Source organism: Oratosquilla oratoria, chromosome 12 (genome assembly GCF_046742065.1).
Source record: "Oratosquilla oratoria isolate Oo_2021 chromosome 12, ASM4674206v1, whole genome shotgun sequence".
Taxonomy (NCBI): Eukaryota; Metazoa; Arthropoda; class Malacostraca; order Stomatopoda; family Squillidae; genus Oratosquilla; species Oratosquilla oratoria.
The window spans coordinates 44,267,855-44,285,170 of record NC_134788.1 but is presented as its reverse complement, the minus strand read 5'-3'; the positions used below and the strand labels follow the sequence as shown (position 1 = coordinate 44,285,170).

The 17,316-nt window shown below is 38.5% G+C and overlaps 1 protein-coding gene across 1 annotated transcript; it reads right to left on the bottom strand.

Annotated features, from left to right (window-relative positions):
- Nucleotides 1–32: 32 nt before the first annotated feature.
- On the bottom strand, nt 33–16,615 carry LOC143031585 (uncharacterized). The gene is made up of 3 exons (XM_076195627.1): nt 16,460–16,615; nt 5,200–7,376; nt 33–442 (listed from the first exon to the last, which is right to left on the bottom strand). Exon 2 carries the CDS (start codon nt 7,123–7,125, stop codon nt 5,680–5,682), a length of 1,446 nt encoding a protein of 481 aa, XP_076051742.1. The 5' UTR covers nt 7,126–7,376; nt 16,460–16,615; the 3' UTR covers nt 33–442; nt 5,200–5,679.
- Between the last annotated feature and the right edge of the window lie 701 nt (nt 16,616–17,316).

Sequence of the window (17,316 nt, the reverse complement as noted above, 5' to 3'; positions counted from 1 at the left end):
TATTCTTTTATTCTATTTAAAAAAAAAAAAAATTCGACTGGTGTTTGGTCCAGAAGTGCTAGAAATGGTTCAATTGAAGTTGAAGGATTTTCTTCAACTGGGTATTCACTGTACAGACCTCGATTTGAAGATATTACATCACTCATATCACTGCTTGAAGATGATTTGAATAAATGTTGTTCAGTCCCATAGTTTTCAATAGTTCTAATTATTGTGGGGTTATTCATTATTAGTGTCCAACAGTTCACACACAACAATGAGTCTTTTTTCCATCACACTTTTCAATAAGTACCTCAGTCAATTTTCTAAGATTGATTGTTATGAGCTTGTTATGTTTTTAGTAGTAGGGTCTTGGCAGTATTTCAAGTGCCGAACCATTGTATTTTGCTGAGAAGGCCTAATAGCCAAGATGTAGATATCGCTATGAGTAATTTCTATAAATCTGTAAAAAAAAATATATACAATAAGGTGACACATTTTAGAATCCAGTTATAGATTATTATTGAATTCTTAAATAGTCTATGAGGCTCATTAGAAAACCATCACAACCAACCACACACACTTATGGCTGAAACTGTACTAACTTGTAGATCTAAACTACAACTATCTGTACTGATTCTGTACAAATAGCAACATGTTCCAAAAACTGCCAGATCATTCAGTACTTTATGAATTGACAAACAATTTGTAGATACATGGTGTTCACTTATAAGTTAATTACATGAAAATTACCAAGATAAACGACCTTATATGGCTGTTTATAATAGCCTAGAGATGTGCTTTATTTTTTTATCAAAATAAAAAAAATTAAATTAAGAAGAGGAGGTGAATCAAGTAGAGAAAAGGTAAAAGGTGCAGATGGAGAGATGATAATGGAAGAGATGGCAACAATAGAAAGATGTGCAGAGTATTTTAGGGAGTTGCTCAATGTGAAGGAGGATAGGGAGGGAAAGGTAGTTGCAGTGGGCAGTGCTAAGAAAATGACAGTGATGAGTGAGGAAAATGGAGGAGAAATATGGAAAGATGAGGTGAAGGAAGTTGTTAAGATGATGAGAGTAGGTAAGGCACCTGGGTTGGATGGATGTAGTGCTATGTAGTGCAGCAGGTGTGCTGTGTTTGTGGAGGCTGCAGCAAGTGTTTGTGTGCCTCTCATGTCAAGGTGATCTTTGACTTTGAGGACTTTTGTTTCATAGTGTAGGTGGTCTGTAGGTGTTGTATATGTGCAGCCTGTAATTGCTTTTAATGCTTTGTTTTGTATGGTCTGAAGGGTGTTGAGGTGTGTCTCACTGAGATTAGGTGCCCATGCTGGACTCACATAATTCATCACTGAGCATATGCATTGTTTATATAAGGTAGTATTAGTTTCTTTGTTTTGTCCAAATGTTGTTCCAGTAATTGATTTAAGTGCATTAAGTCTAGATGTGCATCTATTTTCTATGTTTGTGATGTGTTGTTTAAATGACATGGATGTAATGTATGTTACACCAAGAATTTTTGGGGTGTATGTGTGTGTGTGTGGTATTAGAGTGTTGTTGATACAGAGATGAGGAATGTATTTGTCATGATTCAGCAAGGGGAATATGTGGTGTGAGGGAGTTGGGAGATGGGGTTGATGAAAGAGTATTGAATCTATTTTGCCTAATAAAAAAGTAGACTCAGGGGTGATTTGATACAGATGTTTAAGATTCAAAGGAAATTAACATCAAAAGTGACAATATTTTCACACTGAATGCAAATCAGACAAGACATAATGGTCTCAAATATCAGGAATATGATTTAATTTGGAAGTGGGTACAAACAATTTCGCCAACCGTGTAGTAAATGAATGGAACAAACTTCCTGCAGAGGCAGCGCAATGTAGTACGGTTTGAAGTTTTAAGATTCATTTAGATAAGCACATCAGAAATATGCTGTAATACCTGGCATTTTTATTCTATTTGTTATTATTATCAGTTTATTTTTTGTTATTCATTTATTATCAATTATTCTTATTTTTGTTTATCATTTTTCATTATTTACTTATTCTATTCTTTTATCTACCTGTTCATTATTTATTTTTTCCACATCCAACCTAGTTATGGACCAAAAGGTCTCCTGCCGGCATGCTCTTCTTTGTAATTCTTTGGACACATGGAAAGAATGAGTGAGGAAAGATTAGTAACAGAGGTGTGGAAGGCAGAGGTGGAAGGAGTGAAAACGAAGGGGTGACCAAGGATGAGATGGGTGGATGGGGAGAAAAGGGCATTGGGAAAGAGGGGAATGTATGTTGAGGAAGGACGGGAGAGGACAGAAGACAGGGGTGAATAGAGAATGGTTGTGTATGGATGATGCTGTGATGCATGAAAGGGAGTGGGTGGAAGATGGGGGGGGTGAGGGAGTACGTATTTACCTAGTTGTGTGAAAAATAAATTGATGCAGCCTAAAGGGATTTCTCCATTTCTGCGGGAGACAGAATCCATCGCCATGTAGATTGCGTTAGGTGGAAGAAACATCCTCTCACATTCACATTATTGTCGAATACACTTCTTATCGTATTATCGTGTGCTTTGACATTTTCATCATTAACGTTAGATAAAATCCTGGAGGTCATCTGCACAGGCAGGGCTACAAACTCCTGTCTCAACCAATCTCTTCACCTCTGTTTTAGCCGCCTTGTCTACTTCCACTGCTGAATCGTCCGATACATGGTTGTGTTCTCCAGTGTCTCTTGGTTGATTCATCTCTAAATCTGTCACTCACCACCACGTTACGTGGCACCCTTGGCATTTCTCTGTTCAGTTCTTTGCACAGCACCATCTTATCTGCAAATTTCTTACAAAGGATCACAAAAGGATTACAAAGGCAGAGCATGCTGACAGGAGACCTTTTGATCCATAACTAGGTCGGATGCGAAAAAATATAATAATGATAAAAGAAAAGAAAACAAGAATTGTAATAATGTAAATAACGATAAATAAAATAAAATAAACTGTAATATAGATAATGATAAATGAAATAAATAAATACACAAGTATAAATAATAAACAAACAATAGTAAATAATAATAGACAGATACACAATAATAAATGAAAAACAAGCAAATAAAAAAAATAATCAAATAATATAAAATAAATGGTAGTCATTACAGAATCTTGCTTAGATATTTGTCTAAACGAATCTTAAAGCTTCGAACTGAACTACATTGCACTGCCTCTGCAGGAACTTTATTCCATTCATTAACTACACGGCTGGCGAAGTTGTTTCTACCCACTTCCAAATTAAATCTATTTCCTGACAGTTTGAGACCACTATTTCTTGTCGGATTCTCAATGTAAAAATGTTGTCACTTTTGATGTCAACCCCCTTTATAATCTTAATACCTGTATCAAGTCACCTCTGAGTCTACGTTTTTTGTTTTGTTTTTTTGTTTTTTTTGGGCGGGGCAGATTCATTTGTTTTAGTCGATTTTCGTATGATTTATTTTTTTATCTTTGGAATCAGTTTTGTGGCTCGCCTTTGTACTTTTTCCAATCTGTCAAGTGTCTTTAATGAGATTCGGTGACCATTCGGAAACAGCATATTCTAAATGTGGACGAACTAACGATTTATATAGCTTGTTAATGAGAGATGGACTTTTGAAGCCAAAAGATCGCTCAATCAGTCCTAGAATCTTATTTGCTTTCCTAGAGGCTGAAATACACTGCTTAGATGATTTGAGATCGTTACTAATAATTACGCCGAGATCCCTCTCACTATCCACTTTTGTTAACGAATTTCTAAATAACTTGTAATCGTACTTACTGTTATTTTTACCTATGTGCATAACCTTGCATTTACTTGTGTTAGATTCCATTAGCCACTTTTTCAGATCATTGCTGTAATTTATCTAAATCTTCTTGAATATCTAATTGATTTAAGTGATCATTTGCAATTCTGCACAATTTTATATCATCAGCAAATTTGGAGACCGCGATTTTACTCCGTGGTCTATATCATTTGTATACACTATGAATAGAAGTGGCCCCAAAACGGAACCCTGAGGAACCCCACTCATAACATTTTTCCATCTAGAAGTTTTGCCATTTAAAACAGCTCTCTGTTTTCGATAATTCAACTAATTTCTAGTCCAACTTAACTGGCTACCACTTGTCTGTGTGAAGCTAATTCAGTTAGTCTTTCATGGGGGACGGTATCAAAAGCTTTTGCAAAGTTTAAATGTATTAAATCTATATTGGTCCCCAGTGCAGATATTAATCTATTTTCAACCACATTAATTCTTCATGTCTTCGTTGAGCGCATTATCAGTCTCGATCGTGATGACATGGAATTGAAAGTGAAAAGTTAATGTGGTTGAAAATAGATTAATATCTCCACTGGGGACCATTCAGTGTGTGTGTATAACACTTGCCCACGTGCACATACTACCATTGCACCATCATGGCGGGGATGGGTTGAGCATAAGATTCGTGTATATGTAACTCGAGCATACAAATATAAGAAATTGTGCTCAACTTATATCTCTCTTGATGGCGCAGTGGTTAGTCACTGTTCACTTTGGTACGTCTGAGCTGGGTTCAAGTCCTTGGCTTCACTGCGTATCAATTTCCGCATATGTCTCCGTTGAGCGCATTGTCAGTCTCGATCGTGATGACATGGAATTAAAAGTGAAAAGTTAATGTGGTTGAAAATAGATTAATATCTCCACTGGGGACCATTCAGTGTGTGTGTATATCTATATTTTCATGTATACTACTCTACCTGCATGAATGAAATTCCCAACATAGTCCGGATACCGCTTTCTATAATTGATCGCCATCCCATGACTCAACCCTTGTAGGTCGTCACCCATCCTAATTGAATTACTCACATCGGGCATTCCTAATTATCTATATTTCCGGTGTTATGGGATTATTCAAACTCTCCCAGTTTCTCCTTTAAAAATGCTGATTCCGTTGGTATGTGAACGGCACATACCAAATAGGTAGAAATGACAAGGGGAGGGGAGTATACTTTACCACCTACGTCTGATTATATCTACGATTGCCTTCATTCCTGATATGTTCCCTAGAACCCATAAACATAGATAATAGAATCAGGAGTGCCAGTATTACCCTATGAACTTGAAGTTCTTATCTCGTGTGAGTTACCATGTGACATCTGAAAGCATCTCTCATGAGAAAGCTGCATCGCACAAGTCATACAAGAAAGTCTTCTCCTCACCTGTGTTGACTACCATATGCTGTTAGATGATACTGCTCCTTCAAGCTGTTGGAAAGGCCTTTTTTCCGGAGTGGGTCATCAAGTGATATTTCAAATCATCCTTATATCAGAAAGCTTAATCCCACAGGTCACACTGTAAAAGGCTCAATCATGTGTGGATTGTTATGTGACATTTGAGTAAAAAAAATTGTGAAAAACATTTATTGCGCAGGTTACACTGACTGCAATGGGTTCTCTCCTGTATGGGTAATCATGTGACGTTTGAGAAGACCCTTACGTGATAAAAAAAAAAAAAGCTTTATTGCACAGGTCACACTGGAATGACTTCTTTTCAGCGTGGGTAATCATGTGACATTTAAGATCGCTCTTTCGTGTCACACTGGAAAGAGCGACTCTCTAGTGTGAATCATCATGTGACATTTGAGGTGACCCTTTTGTGAAAAAAGTGGAATCACACAGGTCACACCAAAATGGCTTCACTCATGTGTGAGTCATCATGTGACGTTTGAGACTGCCCTTTAGTGAGAAAGCAGAATCACACATGTCACACTGGAATGGCTTCTCTCCTGTATGGGTCATCATGTGACGTTTGAGACCACCCTTTCGTGAGAAAGCAGAATCACACAAGTTGCACTGGAAAGGCCTCTCTCCTGTGTGGGTCATCATGTGACGTTTGAGATGACGCTTTAGTGAAAAGGTGGAATCACACAGGTCACAATGAAATGGCTTCTCTCCTGTGTGGGTCACCATGTGACATTTGAGAGCACCATTTTGTGAGAAAATAGAATCACACAAGTCACACTGGAATGGCTTCTCTCCTGTGTGGGTCCTCATGTGACATTTCAGATTATCCTTGTGAGAGAAAGCAAAATCGCAAATGTCACACTGGAATGGCTTCTCTCCTGTGTGGGTCATCATGTGACGTTTGAGCTCGCTCTTTTGTGAGAAAGCAGAATCACACAAGTCACACTGGAAAGGCTTCTCTCCTGTGTGGGTCATCATGTGACGTTTGAGATATCGCTTTTGTGAATAGGTGGACTCACACAGGTCACACTGAAATGACTTCTCTCCTGTGTGGGTCATCGTGTGACTTTCGAGAGCACCCTTTCTTGTGAAAGCAGAATCACACAAGTCACACTGGAAAGGTTTCGCTCCTTTGTGGGTCATCATGTGACATTTGAGATATCGCTTTTGTGAAAAAGTGGAACCGCACATGTCACACTGGAAAGGCTTCTTTTCTGTGTGGGTCATCATGTGATGTTTCAGATTACCCTTGTGTGAGAAAGCAGAACCACACATGTCACACTGGAATGGCTTCTCTCCTGTGTGGGTCATCATGTGACGTTTCAGATCACCCTTCTGTGAGAAAGCAGAATCACACAAGTCACACTGGAATGGCTTCTCTCCTGTGTGGGTCATCATGTGACGTTTCAGATCACCCTTCTGTGAGAAAGCAGAATCACACAAGTCACACTGGAAAGGCTTCTCTCCTGTGTGGGTCCTCATGTGACGTTTGAGACCACCCACTTGTGAGAAAGCAGAATCACACAAGTCACACTGGAATGGCTTCTCTCCTGTGTGGGTCATCATGTGACAGTTGAGACCACCCTTATGTGAGAAAACAGAATCACACAAGTTGCACTGGAAAGGCTTCTCTCCTGTGTGGGTCATCATGTGAAGTTTGAGACTACCCTTTTGCGAGAAAGCAGAATCACACAAGTTACACTGGAATGGCTTCTCTCCTGTGTGGGTCATCATGTGAAGTTTGAGACTACCCTTTTGTGAGAAAGCAGAATCACACAAGTCACATTGGAAAGGCTTCTCTCCTGTGTGGGTCATCATGTGACGTTTGAGATGACGCTTTAGTGAAAAGGTGGAATCACACAGGTCACAATGAAATGGCTTCTCTCCTGTGTGGGTCATCATGTGAAGTTTGAGATTACCCTTTTGTGAGATAGCAGAATCACACAAGTCACACTGGAAAGGCTTCTCTACTATGTCATCATGTGATATATGTGGTAATATTTTGGTGAGAAAACTGCATGAAATAGGTCGCACTAGAAATGTTTCTCATGAGATAGCTGAGGTATAGATGCCACATCGGGTTTTCTTTGTTGTATGGCAAATACACGGAATCTATGGATAACTTTCCCACAGAAATGTTGATAGTTACCTTTCTGGAAAAAAATTAATCATAAGATTGACATTAACTTTTTGAGATTTGTAATAGTAGGATTGTGGGCATTTTGTACCCAAACCATTTCATACATGCCATCCCCTATTATAAGAATATTTTACTAAAAAGCACACAGTAAAATCGATTATTAAAATCACTCATGAAAATGGGATGTGTTCACATGACATCCACACCAATTACATTGTCCTAGCCCTCGAATAGGTGCCCACCTACCCGGGCACACAACTCGCCAACAACCACCACCACGGTTAACATTGGTCATGGTTTGCTTAGTGTAAACAAACACACAGTTGCCACTGTCCAATCCGTGTAGCAGTTGCAACTGCTGACAATATTACAAACCAACAGACCCTTTCCTCCTATAAAGGGGGTGTCTGCAGAGCCTTTCGCCTTGTTGTTGGTTGAAACTCCATACTTCTCTCCTATTCCTACATAGGTTAGGTTAGACTCAACCCTGCTCCTCAATCAACCAGTACTAAAACAAACTTTTGAGATTATTTTATCGAGTAACGGATTAACCGTTGCAACGGTCACTACAAATGAGTTGCAATTAAATTTGTGACAAATTTACGTCCATTGTCTACTTTACTCATAAATCAGAATGACAACACAATTTTTTTCAGATTCAATTACGGTGTTCACTAAATTGTAACTTTATGCCTATAGTAATTGTATGTCTGGCATTAGAGAATGTAAACACTGAACACGTTTAATACATCGCCTTCTTTCTATCTACAAATTTGGCAGTGGCGATCAGAACCAATGAAGAACTGGGCCAATTAAAGCAACCTTTAACGTAGATGCACACTACTTGCTTTGCTGTCAAAATCTTGCGTACGTCACGTGGGGAGTGTTTTGCAGATGACTTTTTGGGCTAACAGCAAACAAAAATGAAGACAAAGCATCCCGCCAAGCTTTTACCTATGTTAACAAAGTGGGATGTTTAATGCCCATGCTTTAGTTCTAGGACCGTCTTCAGGGGCGTAATGAGATACAGTGGACAAAAAGCTTAAAATATTGGCCGTAGTTGGAACTGGGAGAGGTATTCCGTGATACCGAAGCTGTCCAGGTCCCCCTCCTTCTCCTCCAGTCGCTACGGGAACCGGATAACTGGTCACAACCTTACATACCCAATTTTACATAATGGATCATATACATTTTTATTTGCAAAGAATACAATAAGATAAAATGCAACTTATACAACAAGTGAAAAAAGTGGACTACACACTTGCACGAAAAAGGAAATAAATTAAATCATGTTCATACACACTATGACCTTTGTTCACCCTGTACTCTCTCACTTTATGTTGAGTCTGTCATTGTTCCTAGTGCACAGGTATATTGGATTTAAGTCTATGCATCTATCTACGCTAACTTCTTTTGTCGTCCACGCTTCTACAAATATTCTCCTTTTCTTTGAGTTGTCTCTGTGTACCACTCTGGCTCCTTCCCAGTCAACTTTGAGCTGTAGCTCGTTCATGTGTTTATAAAGTGCTGAGGCTGCATCTTTCCGTTTAATTGCCTATTTATACTCTTCAATTCTAGTGGCGAGTTTCTTCATTCTTTCTTCTATGTAATCTGCATCACAATCCAAACAGCCAATGCGGTACACTACATCCGCCTGCTGAGTGGGTGCTTTCATGTCCTTGACCCTGGTGAGGTGATGCAGAGTGTTGCGTGGTTTATGTGCTACCTGTATGTTCTTGTCCCAGAGTATCCTGGCCGTTACCCCTGATGCACCTTTAATGTACAGAATTGCTACCCTGTGCCCTGTGTGAGGGGATTGTGTCCTGGTACGTTGCGTCCTCGTCCATTTCCATACAGTCTGACTCGGATTACCGTTGGTTTGGAAAACATCACGTAGGTGCCTTCTTTAGCACACCTTCTCAAACTTAGACACTAACTTCCTTAACTCCTCCTCTAATCCTCCAAATTTCTTCATTTTCTTTAACCTTCTCCAATCCCCGACCCATTACCCTTGCACTTACCTCTCGCACCATCCCATCCATTTACACATTGTACAGCCACGGCGATATAACACATTCCTGGCGAAGTCACCACCCATACATCAAACCACTCACTCTCTCCATTTCAAATTCAAAGGATTACAAAGGAGAAGCATGCCGACAGGAGACCTTTAGGTCCATAACTTGGTCGGATGCGAAAAAACTATAATGATGATAAATTGAAAAATAATAATAATAATGATAAGAATAAATAGATAAATAGGTAAAGTTAAATGATAAACAATCAGGTAAATAGTAAATAATAATAAATGGACAGATAATAATAATAAACAAATTAAGAAATAATAATAGTGTGAAAATGTTGTCACTTTTAATGTTGTCAATTACTTTTAAAAAACTTAGACATGTATCAAGTCACCCGAGTCTGCACCTTTTTTAGGGAAAATAGTTTCATATGTTTTAATCGATTTTTGTATCTTTTATTTTTTATATTTGGATTCAGTTTTGTGGCTTGCCGTTGTAATTTTTCCAATCTGTCAGTGACCATAAGGAAATGGCATGTTCCAACTGTAGTTGAAGTCATAAGACCACGCAATCAGTACTAAAAAACTTATTTGCTTTCTCAGAGGCTGAAATACATTGTTTAGATGATTTGCGATCGTTACTGATAATTAACCCGAGATCCTTTTCACTATCCACTTTTGTTAACGAATTTCTAAATAATTTGTAATTGTACTTACTGTTATTTCTACCTATGTGCATAACCTTGCATTTACTTGTGTTCAATTTTATTAGCCACTTTTCATACCATTAGTTTAAGTGATCGTTTGCCATTCCGTGCAGTTTTGTATCATCAGCAAATTTGGAGACAATAGATTTCAGTCCGTGGTCTATATTACTTATATATACTATGAAGAGAAGTGGCCAAAGAACGGAACCCTGAGGAACTCCACTTTGTAGGAACATCTTTGCCTCTGTGAGTTTGGTGGATTCCATCAAAAACATATCAGTCATGATGCCTAGAAATGAGAAACCAAGTATCAAGAAAGTGGTATCCCAGTTGCATGAACAACTGGGATATCCTCTCATTGATCCTTATGGCTTTAACACAGGCTGTACTACTCTTGCAAAAAAAAAAAAAGAAAAAAAAAATCTTGACTGCTATGAACAGCTTTCCTCCTATGCCATATATCTGTAAAACCTCCCACAATGCCTTTCCATCTACCTTGTCAAAATCCTTTTCCAAATACTCAAAGGCCCAAAAACATCCTAACCCTTTGCTAAAGCTTTCTCACATATCTGCCTTACCACAAAAATCTGACTTTGCACATCATGTAAACACTCTCTCAATGAGCAGACGCTGAGTCATCGACTTGAACCCAAGTTGCTGGTTCCTTCTGAGATTTTGATTCCTAATAACCAAAGAATAATTTTACCAAAGATGTTCCCCAAATGAATTTAATTTGTACTTAATCGCACATTTCTTTATCATTTAGCTTTACCTATTCATTATTTATATTACTATTATTTGTATACATTTGTTTATTTATAGTCATATTTTTTTGCATCCGACCTTGTTATGGACCAAAAGGTTTCCTATTGGCAAGCTCCTCCTTTGTAATCTTTTGTAAATAGAATTGGTTACCCTCATAAACATGTAATGTATGCACATCATACCCACACCATTTACAGTGTCCCAGCCCTGTATCACATAGCAAAATACTGCTTAACATGGCTAACCTTGAGGAGGTGCCCATTTATGTATCCATGCTACTCGCCAACAACCACCACTTGACTGCTGTTAACCCCTTCCATACGGTGCCGCACACGTAGGCGTCATGAGGAGCAAGTGGATTCGCGATGCTGCCATATCGGCGTCTTGATTATATTTATTGTAGTCGCCCGTGTTTTTACATTCTCCCAAATGCGCCCTGAATCCCATTCTCTGTGGTTTTCAAAATTCGCGGGTGAAAGAGAGAACGATCGATATAAGCGGCGACTATATTTTATGATGCGAATATTATTTCGTTACGTCATACGTCTGGCATTGGTTGCTGCCCGCGAGATTTAAGTCCCGTATTGAAGTGGTTAATGTTGGTCACTGATTACTTAGTTGGTCATATCAATACACACCCATATGAACTTCATATAGTGGACTCTGCCAACAAATGTTAAACTGCTCATTATAATGGTGTTGGCTACTACCCTTTTCTATTCTTTCACTACAATGTAAACAAACATATAGTTGCCAGATCAACTCCGACATGAGCCACTGTCCAATCCATGTACCAGTTATAACTGCTGGCAATATTACAAACCAATACCGAACGCCTGGACTCACTTGAGGAAACATATTACGTAAAAACATAGTCAAAAGTACATTTTATACAGAATTGTCGGAGACACTAGAGCTCATGGAGGAGTCATATAACTCAAATTATCTAACACAAAAGTTCTCACGACTCATTTAGATCATCAGGTGGAAATTATTGCCCTCCATCAAATGCCCGTGTATAAATCAATTATAAACTATCATCCGTCACAAAATGATCTTATAAATTTCACGATAACAACAAATTCAACAAAACAAGAGAAGACATCACAACATGGCAAGGATATATTGACAGCCTTTTTATAGAAATTAAACCAACAAAGAAATTCCATCACTAGAGCTAATCAAAAGAAATTTATCAATCTGAATGGCGGCCATATTATCCATGCCCTTTAAACGGTTACATTAATTCAACCAAGATCCTCACCCCTGACCAAGAGGAACTACTTAATTGAGGGTTCAACTGCCTTATTATGTCTAAGCTCAAAAAAAGTTCCAAAAAATTAACAGAATGTAAAGTTCTTATTGATGATGTAAAGAAATTAAGTAAAACAGGTGAAGTGTATAAATTTACTATAACAATTGGAAGGACTTCTGTACTAGGGTTCCTCTCTCTGGGTAAAGTATTTAATAGACCTAATCAAATATTTATCAATACAGGATCTGCAGTAAATTTTATAATCAGTAAAGTGCTTAAAAAGGATGAAACCGGAAGTGAAACTCTTGGAATCAATCCACTACTCATTGCTAGGAGTAACAGGAAGTCAGTTAAAAGCATTAGGTAAGACTGACTTTGATGTAATTTTGTATGAAAATGAGCACTTGCACATTCTGGGGATAGTTGTAGAAGAATCTGTCTTCCTAGGAGATTTAGTGATAGTATTTGAAACAATGAGAAAAGAAGGCATGATCATATGTCTGGCTGGGGATGATTCAAAGAGGGAGTTACAAGGTATGCAAAGTTGGTGTGTGGAACAAGGAGGATGGGATGAAATAGAAGGAAGAGCAAGTGGTGGGATGAAGAAGCAAAGAAAGGTGCAGAAGCAAGCATTCACAGAATACATTACAAAATAGGATGAGGGAATCATATGAGAGGTACAAAGAAAAGGGAAAAGAAGTAAAGCACAAGATAAAGGAAGCAAAGAGGGAGATGTGAAAGGGGGTAAGAGTATAACAGAAATTTTTTAAAGTAATAAAAAGGTGTTTTGGAAAGAAATTAAGCAGAGAAGAAAAGGTAAAAGGTGAAGATGGAGAAATGATAATGGAAGAAACGGTGGTAAGAGGAAGATGGGCAGAGTATTTTAGGAAGTTGCTAAATGTGAAGGAGGATAGGGAAGGAAAGGTAAATGCAGTGGGAAGCGCTAAGAAAATGACAGTGATGGTGGACTGGCTGGTGAGGTTGTTTAATGTTTGTCTAAAAGAAGGTAGAATGTCAGGGGACTGGTGGAGTACCTGTATAGTTCCACTTTACAAGAGAAAAAAGAACAAGTGTGAATGTAGTAGTTTCAGAGGGATCAGTTTGTTCAGTGTAGTTGGGAAGGGTTATAAGAAGGGTTTTGTTTGAGAGGAGTAGGAGAGGAACAGAGGGAGTAATTGGTGAGGATCGGTGTGTGTTTAGGACATGTAGGGGTTGCGTGGATCAGATTTTTGTGGTAAGGCAGATATGTGAGAAAACTTTAGGAAAAGGTCAGGATGTTTTTTGGGTTACTTATAGATTTGGAAAAGGCTTAAAACAGAGTAGACAGGAAGGCTTTGTGGAAGGTATTGCAGATACATGGGATAGGAAGGAAGCTGTTGAGAGCAGTCAAGAGTTTTTACGAGAGTAGTAGAGCCTGTGTTAGAATCAGAAATGGTTTGAGGTAAAGGTGGGACTTCACCAGGGGTGTTTAATGTTGCCTTGGCTGTTTAATTTATACATGGATGGGGTGGTGTGAGAGGTAAATGCAAAGGTAATTGGCCAGGGATTGGAGATGGTAAAGAAAATGGAGAAATGTAGGAGATAAGCCAGCTGTTGTTTGCTGAGGAGGGATTAAGTGGGTTAGTAATGGAGTTTGGGAAGGTGTGAAAAAGAAGGGAGTTGAAGTTGTGGGTAAAAGTAAGGTGATGAGATGTACAAGGGGAGAATGTGGCAGCAAATTGGAAGTATTATGGGCAAGAGATAGTTTTAGATACTTGGGTGCAAATGTGGTGGGAAAGGGATGAGTGGAGGTGGAGGTAGAATGCAGACTGAGAAGAGCAAGTAAATGCCTTGGTGGATTAAAGTGTAATGAGAGACAGACATTTGGGAATGGATACTAAAAGGAGATTGTATGAAGGACATTGGGAAAGAGGAAAAGGGATGACAGAAGATAGGGATGAATGGAAAATGGTCCTGTATGGATGACGCAGTGATGCATGGGAGTGGGTGGAGGATGGGGGGTTGAGGGAGTATGTGTGAATGATATCATGCAGCCCAAAGGGATTTCTCCCCATCTTCTCCTTTTCTGCATGAGGGGGCAGAGAGGGGGGGGGGGTCACCAATAAAAATGAAGCAGCGTTCCTGTGTCTTGCTGACCAAGGGCAGTGGGCGAGATGCAGGAATGACCCATCATCCATGAGGAGCTAAGAGGGAGGAAGGGGTGAATGAAAGTGGAGTATGTGGGGATGGAATGGGTGGGAGTGGATTTTATACCTTTGTTTTTTGGCTACTTCCCTTGTCTTGGGAAATAGCCATTGGTATGTATTTTATGTTTATGTTACAGCCATACAAGAATTAAATGGATGTATAGCATGATAACAAGAATAAATCAAGTTCTTAAAGCCCTTACAATTGTGTGATTACAAATGAAGCCTCAAATCAGAGTATGACCTAAGTAATGTGAAGTCATCACAAAGTATGAAAAGTGGAACAACTGTTATTCCTTTATTTTTTCATCTTTTTACCATCATTTCTTTTTCTGGTTGGAAATAACCACTCCTCTGTATGGACCCTAATAAATTCCCCAAAAAGGAAGACAATAAGGTGGCCAATTATTGCACAGGATGCAACTGGCCAGCCTCCACAGAAACATCAAAGTTGGGAGTAAAACAACTTTCAAAACTGGAATTCTTAGCAAGTACCAGTTTCAACATTCAATTGAATCCAATCAACCTGTAGCATCAAGAATCTTAATGTCATCAACTCTATTCTAAACATTATATGCACAGTTTTCTTTTTCGTAAAGGAAAAATAAAATAGATGTGCAAAATAAGTAATTGTTTGTGTTTTATACATGGATTACCTATATCTTGTGGCATTCTGCCTGGATACTAGTTGGAAGAGGTGGTATACCAGGAAGGGATCAAAGTAGAGAGAATTGATTAGAAATGTGTGTGGAGCAAGAAATGGTGATTGGAAAGGAGCCCCTCCAAAATGTTAGGTTAGGTATTTATCAACCCCCAAGCATTTGTTGACCCTTTGCAAACTCCCATTGACTGCCATGGGTCGATACCAACCACTCTGGAGACCTCTGTTCTTGCCAGTGCCTGACAAGCATGTATCACATGACTGCTGTCAATAGTTTTCCTCTAATGGCATTTAAACTTGAGTTCTTGGTGCCTAGGGAATCCATAAACTTCATCCCGTGACAGAACCACAGACCTTGTTTGAATAGAAGGATCTCCTGGCATATTTTTTGCTTTGACACTGCATAAAAAATATATTGTACTATCCAAAGTTATATTGCATTCAGGGATCTAAATCCTAACATTCACAAAACACCCAACAGGCAATTTTTTTCCCAACAATTTTCCTGTTGATTTGACCAAATCGGGTGTTCCATTTCAATTGGAAATCAATTGTTTGAACTAAACCCCCACCCCCATCTTGGGACTGCATTGGGAAATAAGTATTGTGATTTAGAGAAACATGCTAAGGCAGTGATTAATGCAAGAAATGACAACATCGTTCAAATAAACAATAAATTTAGCACAGATTCTCTGATTCTGACCATACCTAACCTACCTCAGTCTCTCTCTCCCTCATGGAAAATAGATTTTTCAATGGTATTTGTTTCATTAGTTTCTTGTATTCGATACGAGATAACTTTATACAAGATAATTTTCATTCTCTTCCATACATATACATTTTTTACAATAAATGTATAGTAATAATTCTACATAATATTCTTAAGTATTCACAAAGATGTTTGCCAGTCGGCAACCCTTTCCTATATCATCTGCTAGCCCATGTTTAAATACAATGAAATCATAGTAACATCAGCAACGATTTTGAAAACACTAAGACTAGCTTCTTTACCGTTACCAAGACTTGTTTAGGTACAAAATTTAACTTCCCTGCAGACAGCCCTCTCTACAATTTTTGAAACGCTGAGTTTCTTTCAACAGAACAATACCCAATTTGATCTCATTACTAACCTACAGCATTCTTTGTAAAGTATCCAACACCTACACAGCTACAACCATAATGCCCTGCAACTTCCAGTCATCAATCTAATCCTGTAGACTGTCTGGCAAACGCCTACAATCATTTTGTCATTACCTGTGGCTGCCTTCTTTGTTTACAATTTTCGTGACACGTCAGCGTCTCACAAATGTCTAAACTATTTCAAATATTCTTGCAAATGTACAAAGGCACTTTTAGATTTTTTTTTTACACGGTTACCCCTACTTAGCGAATACATTGGTCACAACAGATCTAAGAATGCTTAAATCATAAGCTCTATCAAGGGGTGGGCTAACTAATCTGTTTTTGTTTCATAATAATCCAGAAATCCACCTCCTTACGATCTGACCGTTCACAAGCTGTGGTTTACTAGCAGCTGGGGTGCCGCCGATTCCTCGCTTGTGTGGATGAACGGTTACCAGTTATCCTATAATTAAACGTGTACAAACATAGGAAAGTCTGTAGTTTCACTGCAGTTACCATTTTCTAACCATTAGGTGAGAAAGAAAACGTATATAAATAATACTAATTGACCATATAATGTCTTGGGGAGAGTAAAAGATCGTGCGTCAACGATTAATGTGCCTCAAACACGTATGCCTAAAATGTAAAAAAGTAGCAAATACGTAAGGTTAAGAGTTGTTTTACCGTCGTCAAATTACTTGCAATAGTTTTCTGACACGTAAGACAAAAAGCTTTTGTTGGATCTCCATCTACCTTTGCCAACCATGGCTTCAATTCCTCCATCTCCAGCCATGCATCTCTCAGCTTCCGTTTATTAGCCATGATATATAATCTGAAGTAGACCATGAACTTTAAAATACACAAGTTCAAGATATGCATTCCATTTTCTTTGGAGTGCCCCCCATTCAGATGAATTTACTATAAAGGGGTAACTTTGTCAGATTCGGTACACTCATGAAAGATTACTTACTTGTGATACTTTGACTGTTTAGAGGACTATTATTTCGTGTGTGTTATGCACGCAGTATTATTAGAGAAAATTAAATCAGTTGAACACACTAGCAAATAGGCAGGGCTCATCTCGGAGTGATCCTTGAACAGCGGCTATTACGAAGGCAACCACAACTAGTTCTGCTTCATAGTTCGAATGCATTTTGCCTCGGTTTGCATATTTTCTACAATAATTTGCCAGAGCACTGCACAGTTATGTTCAGAAATATGTGTAAACATAGTA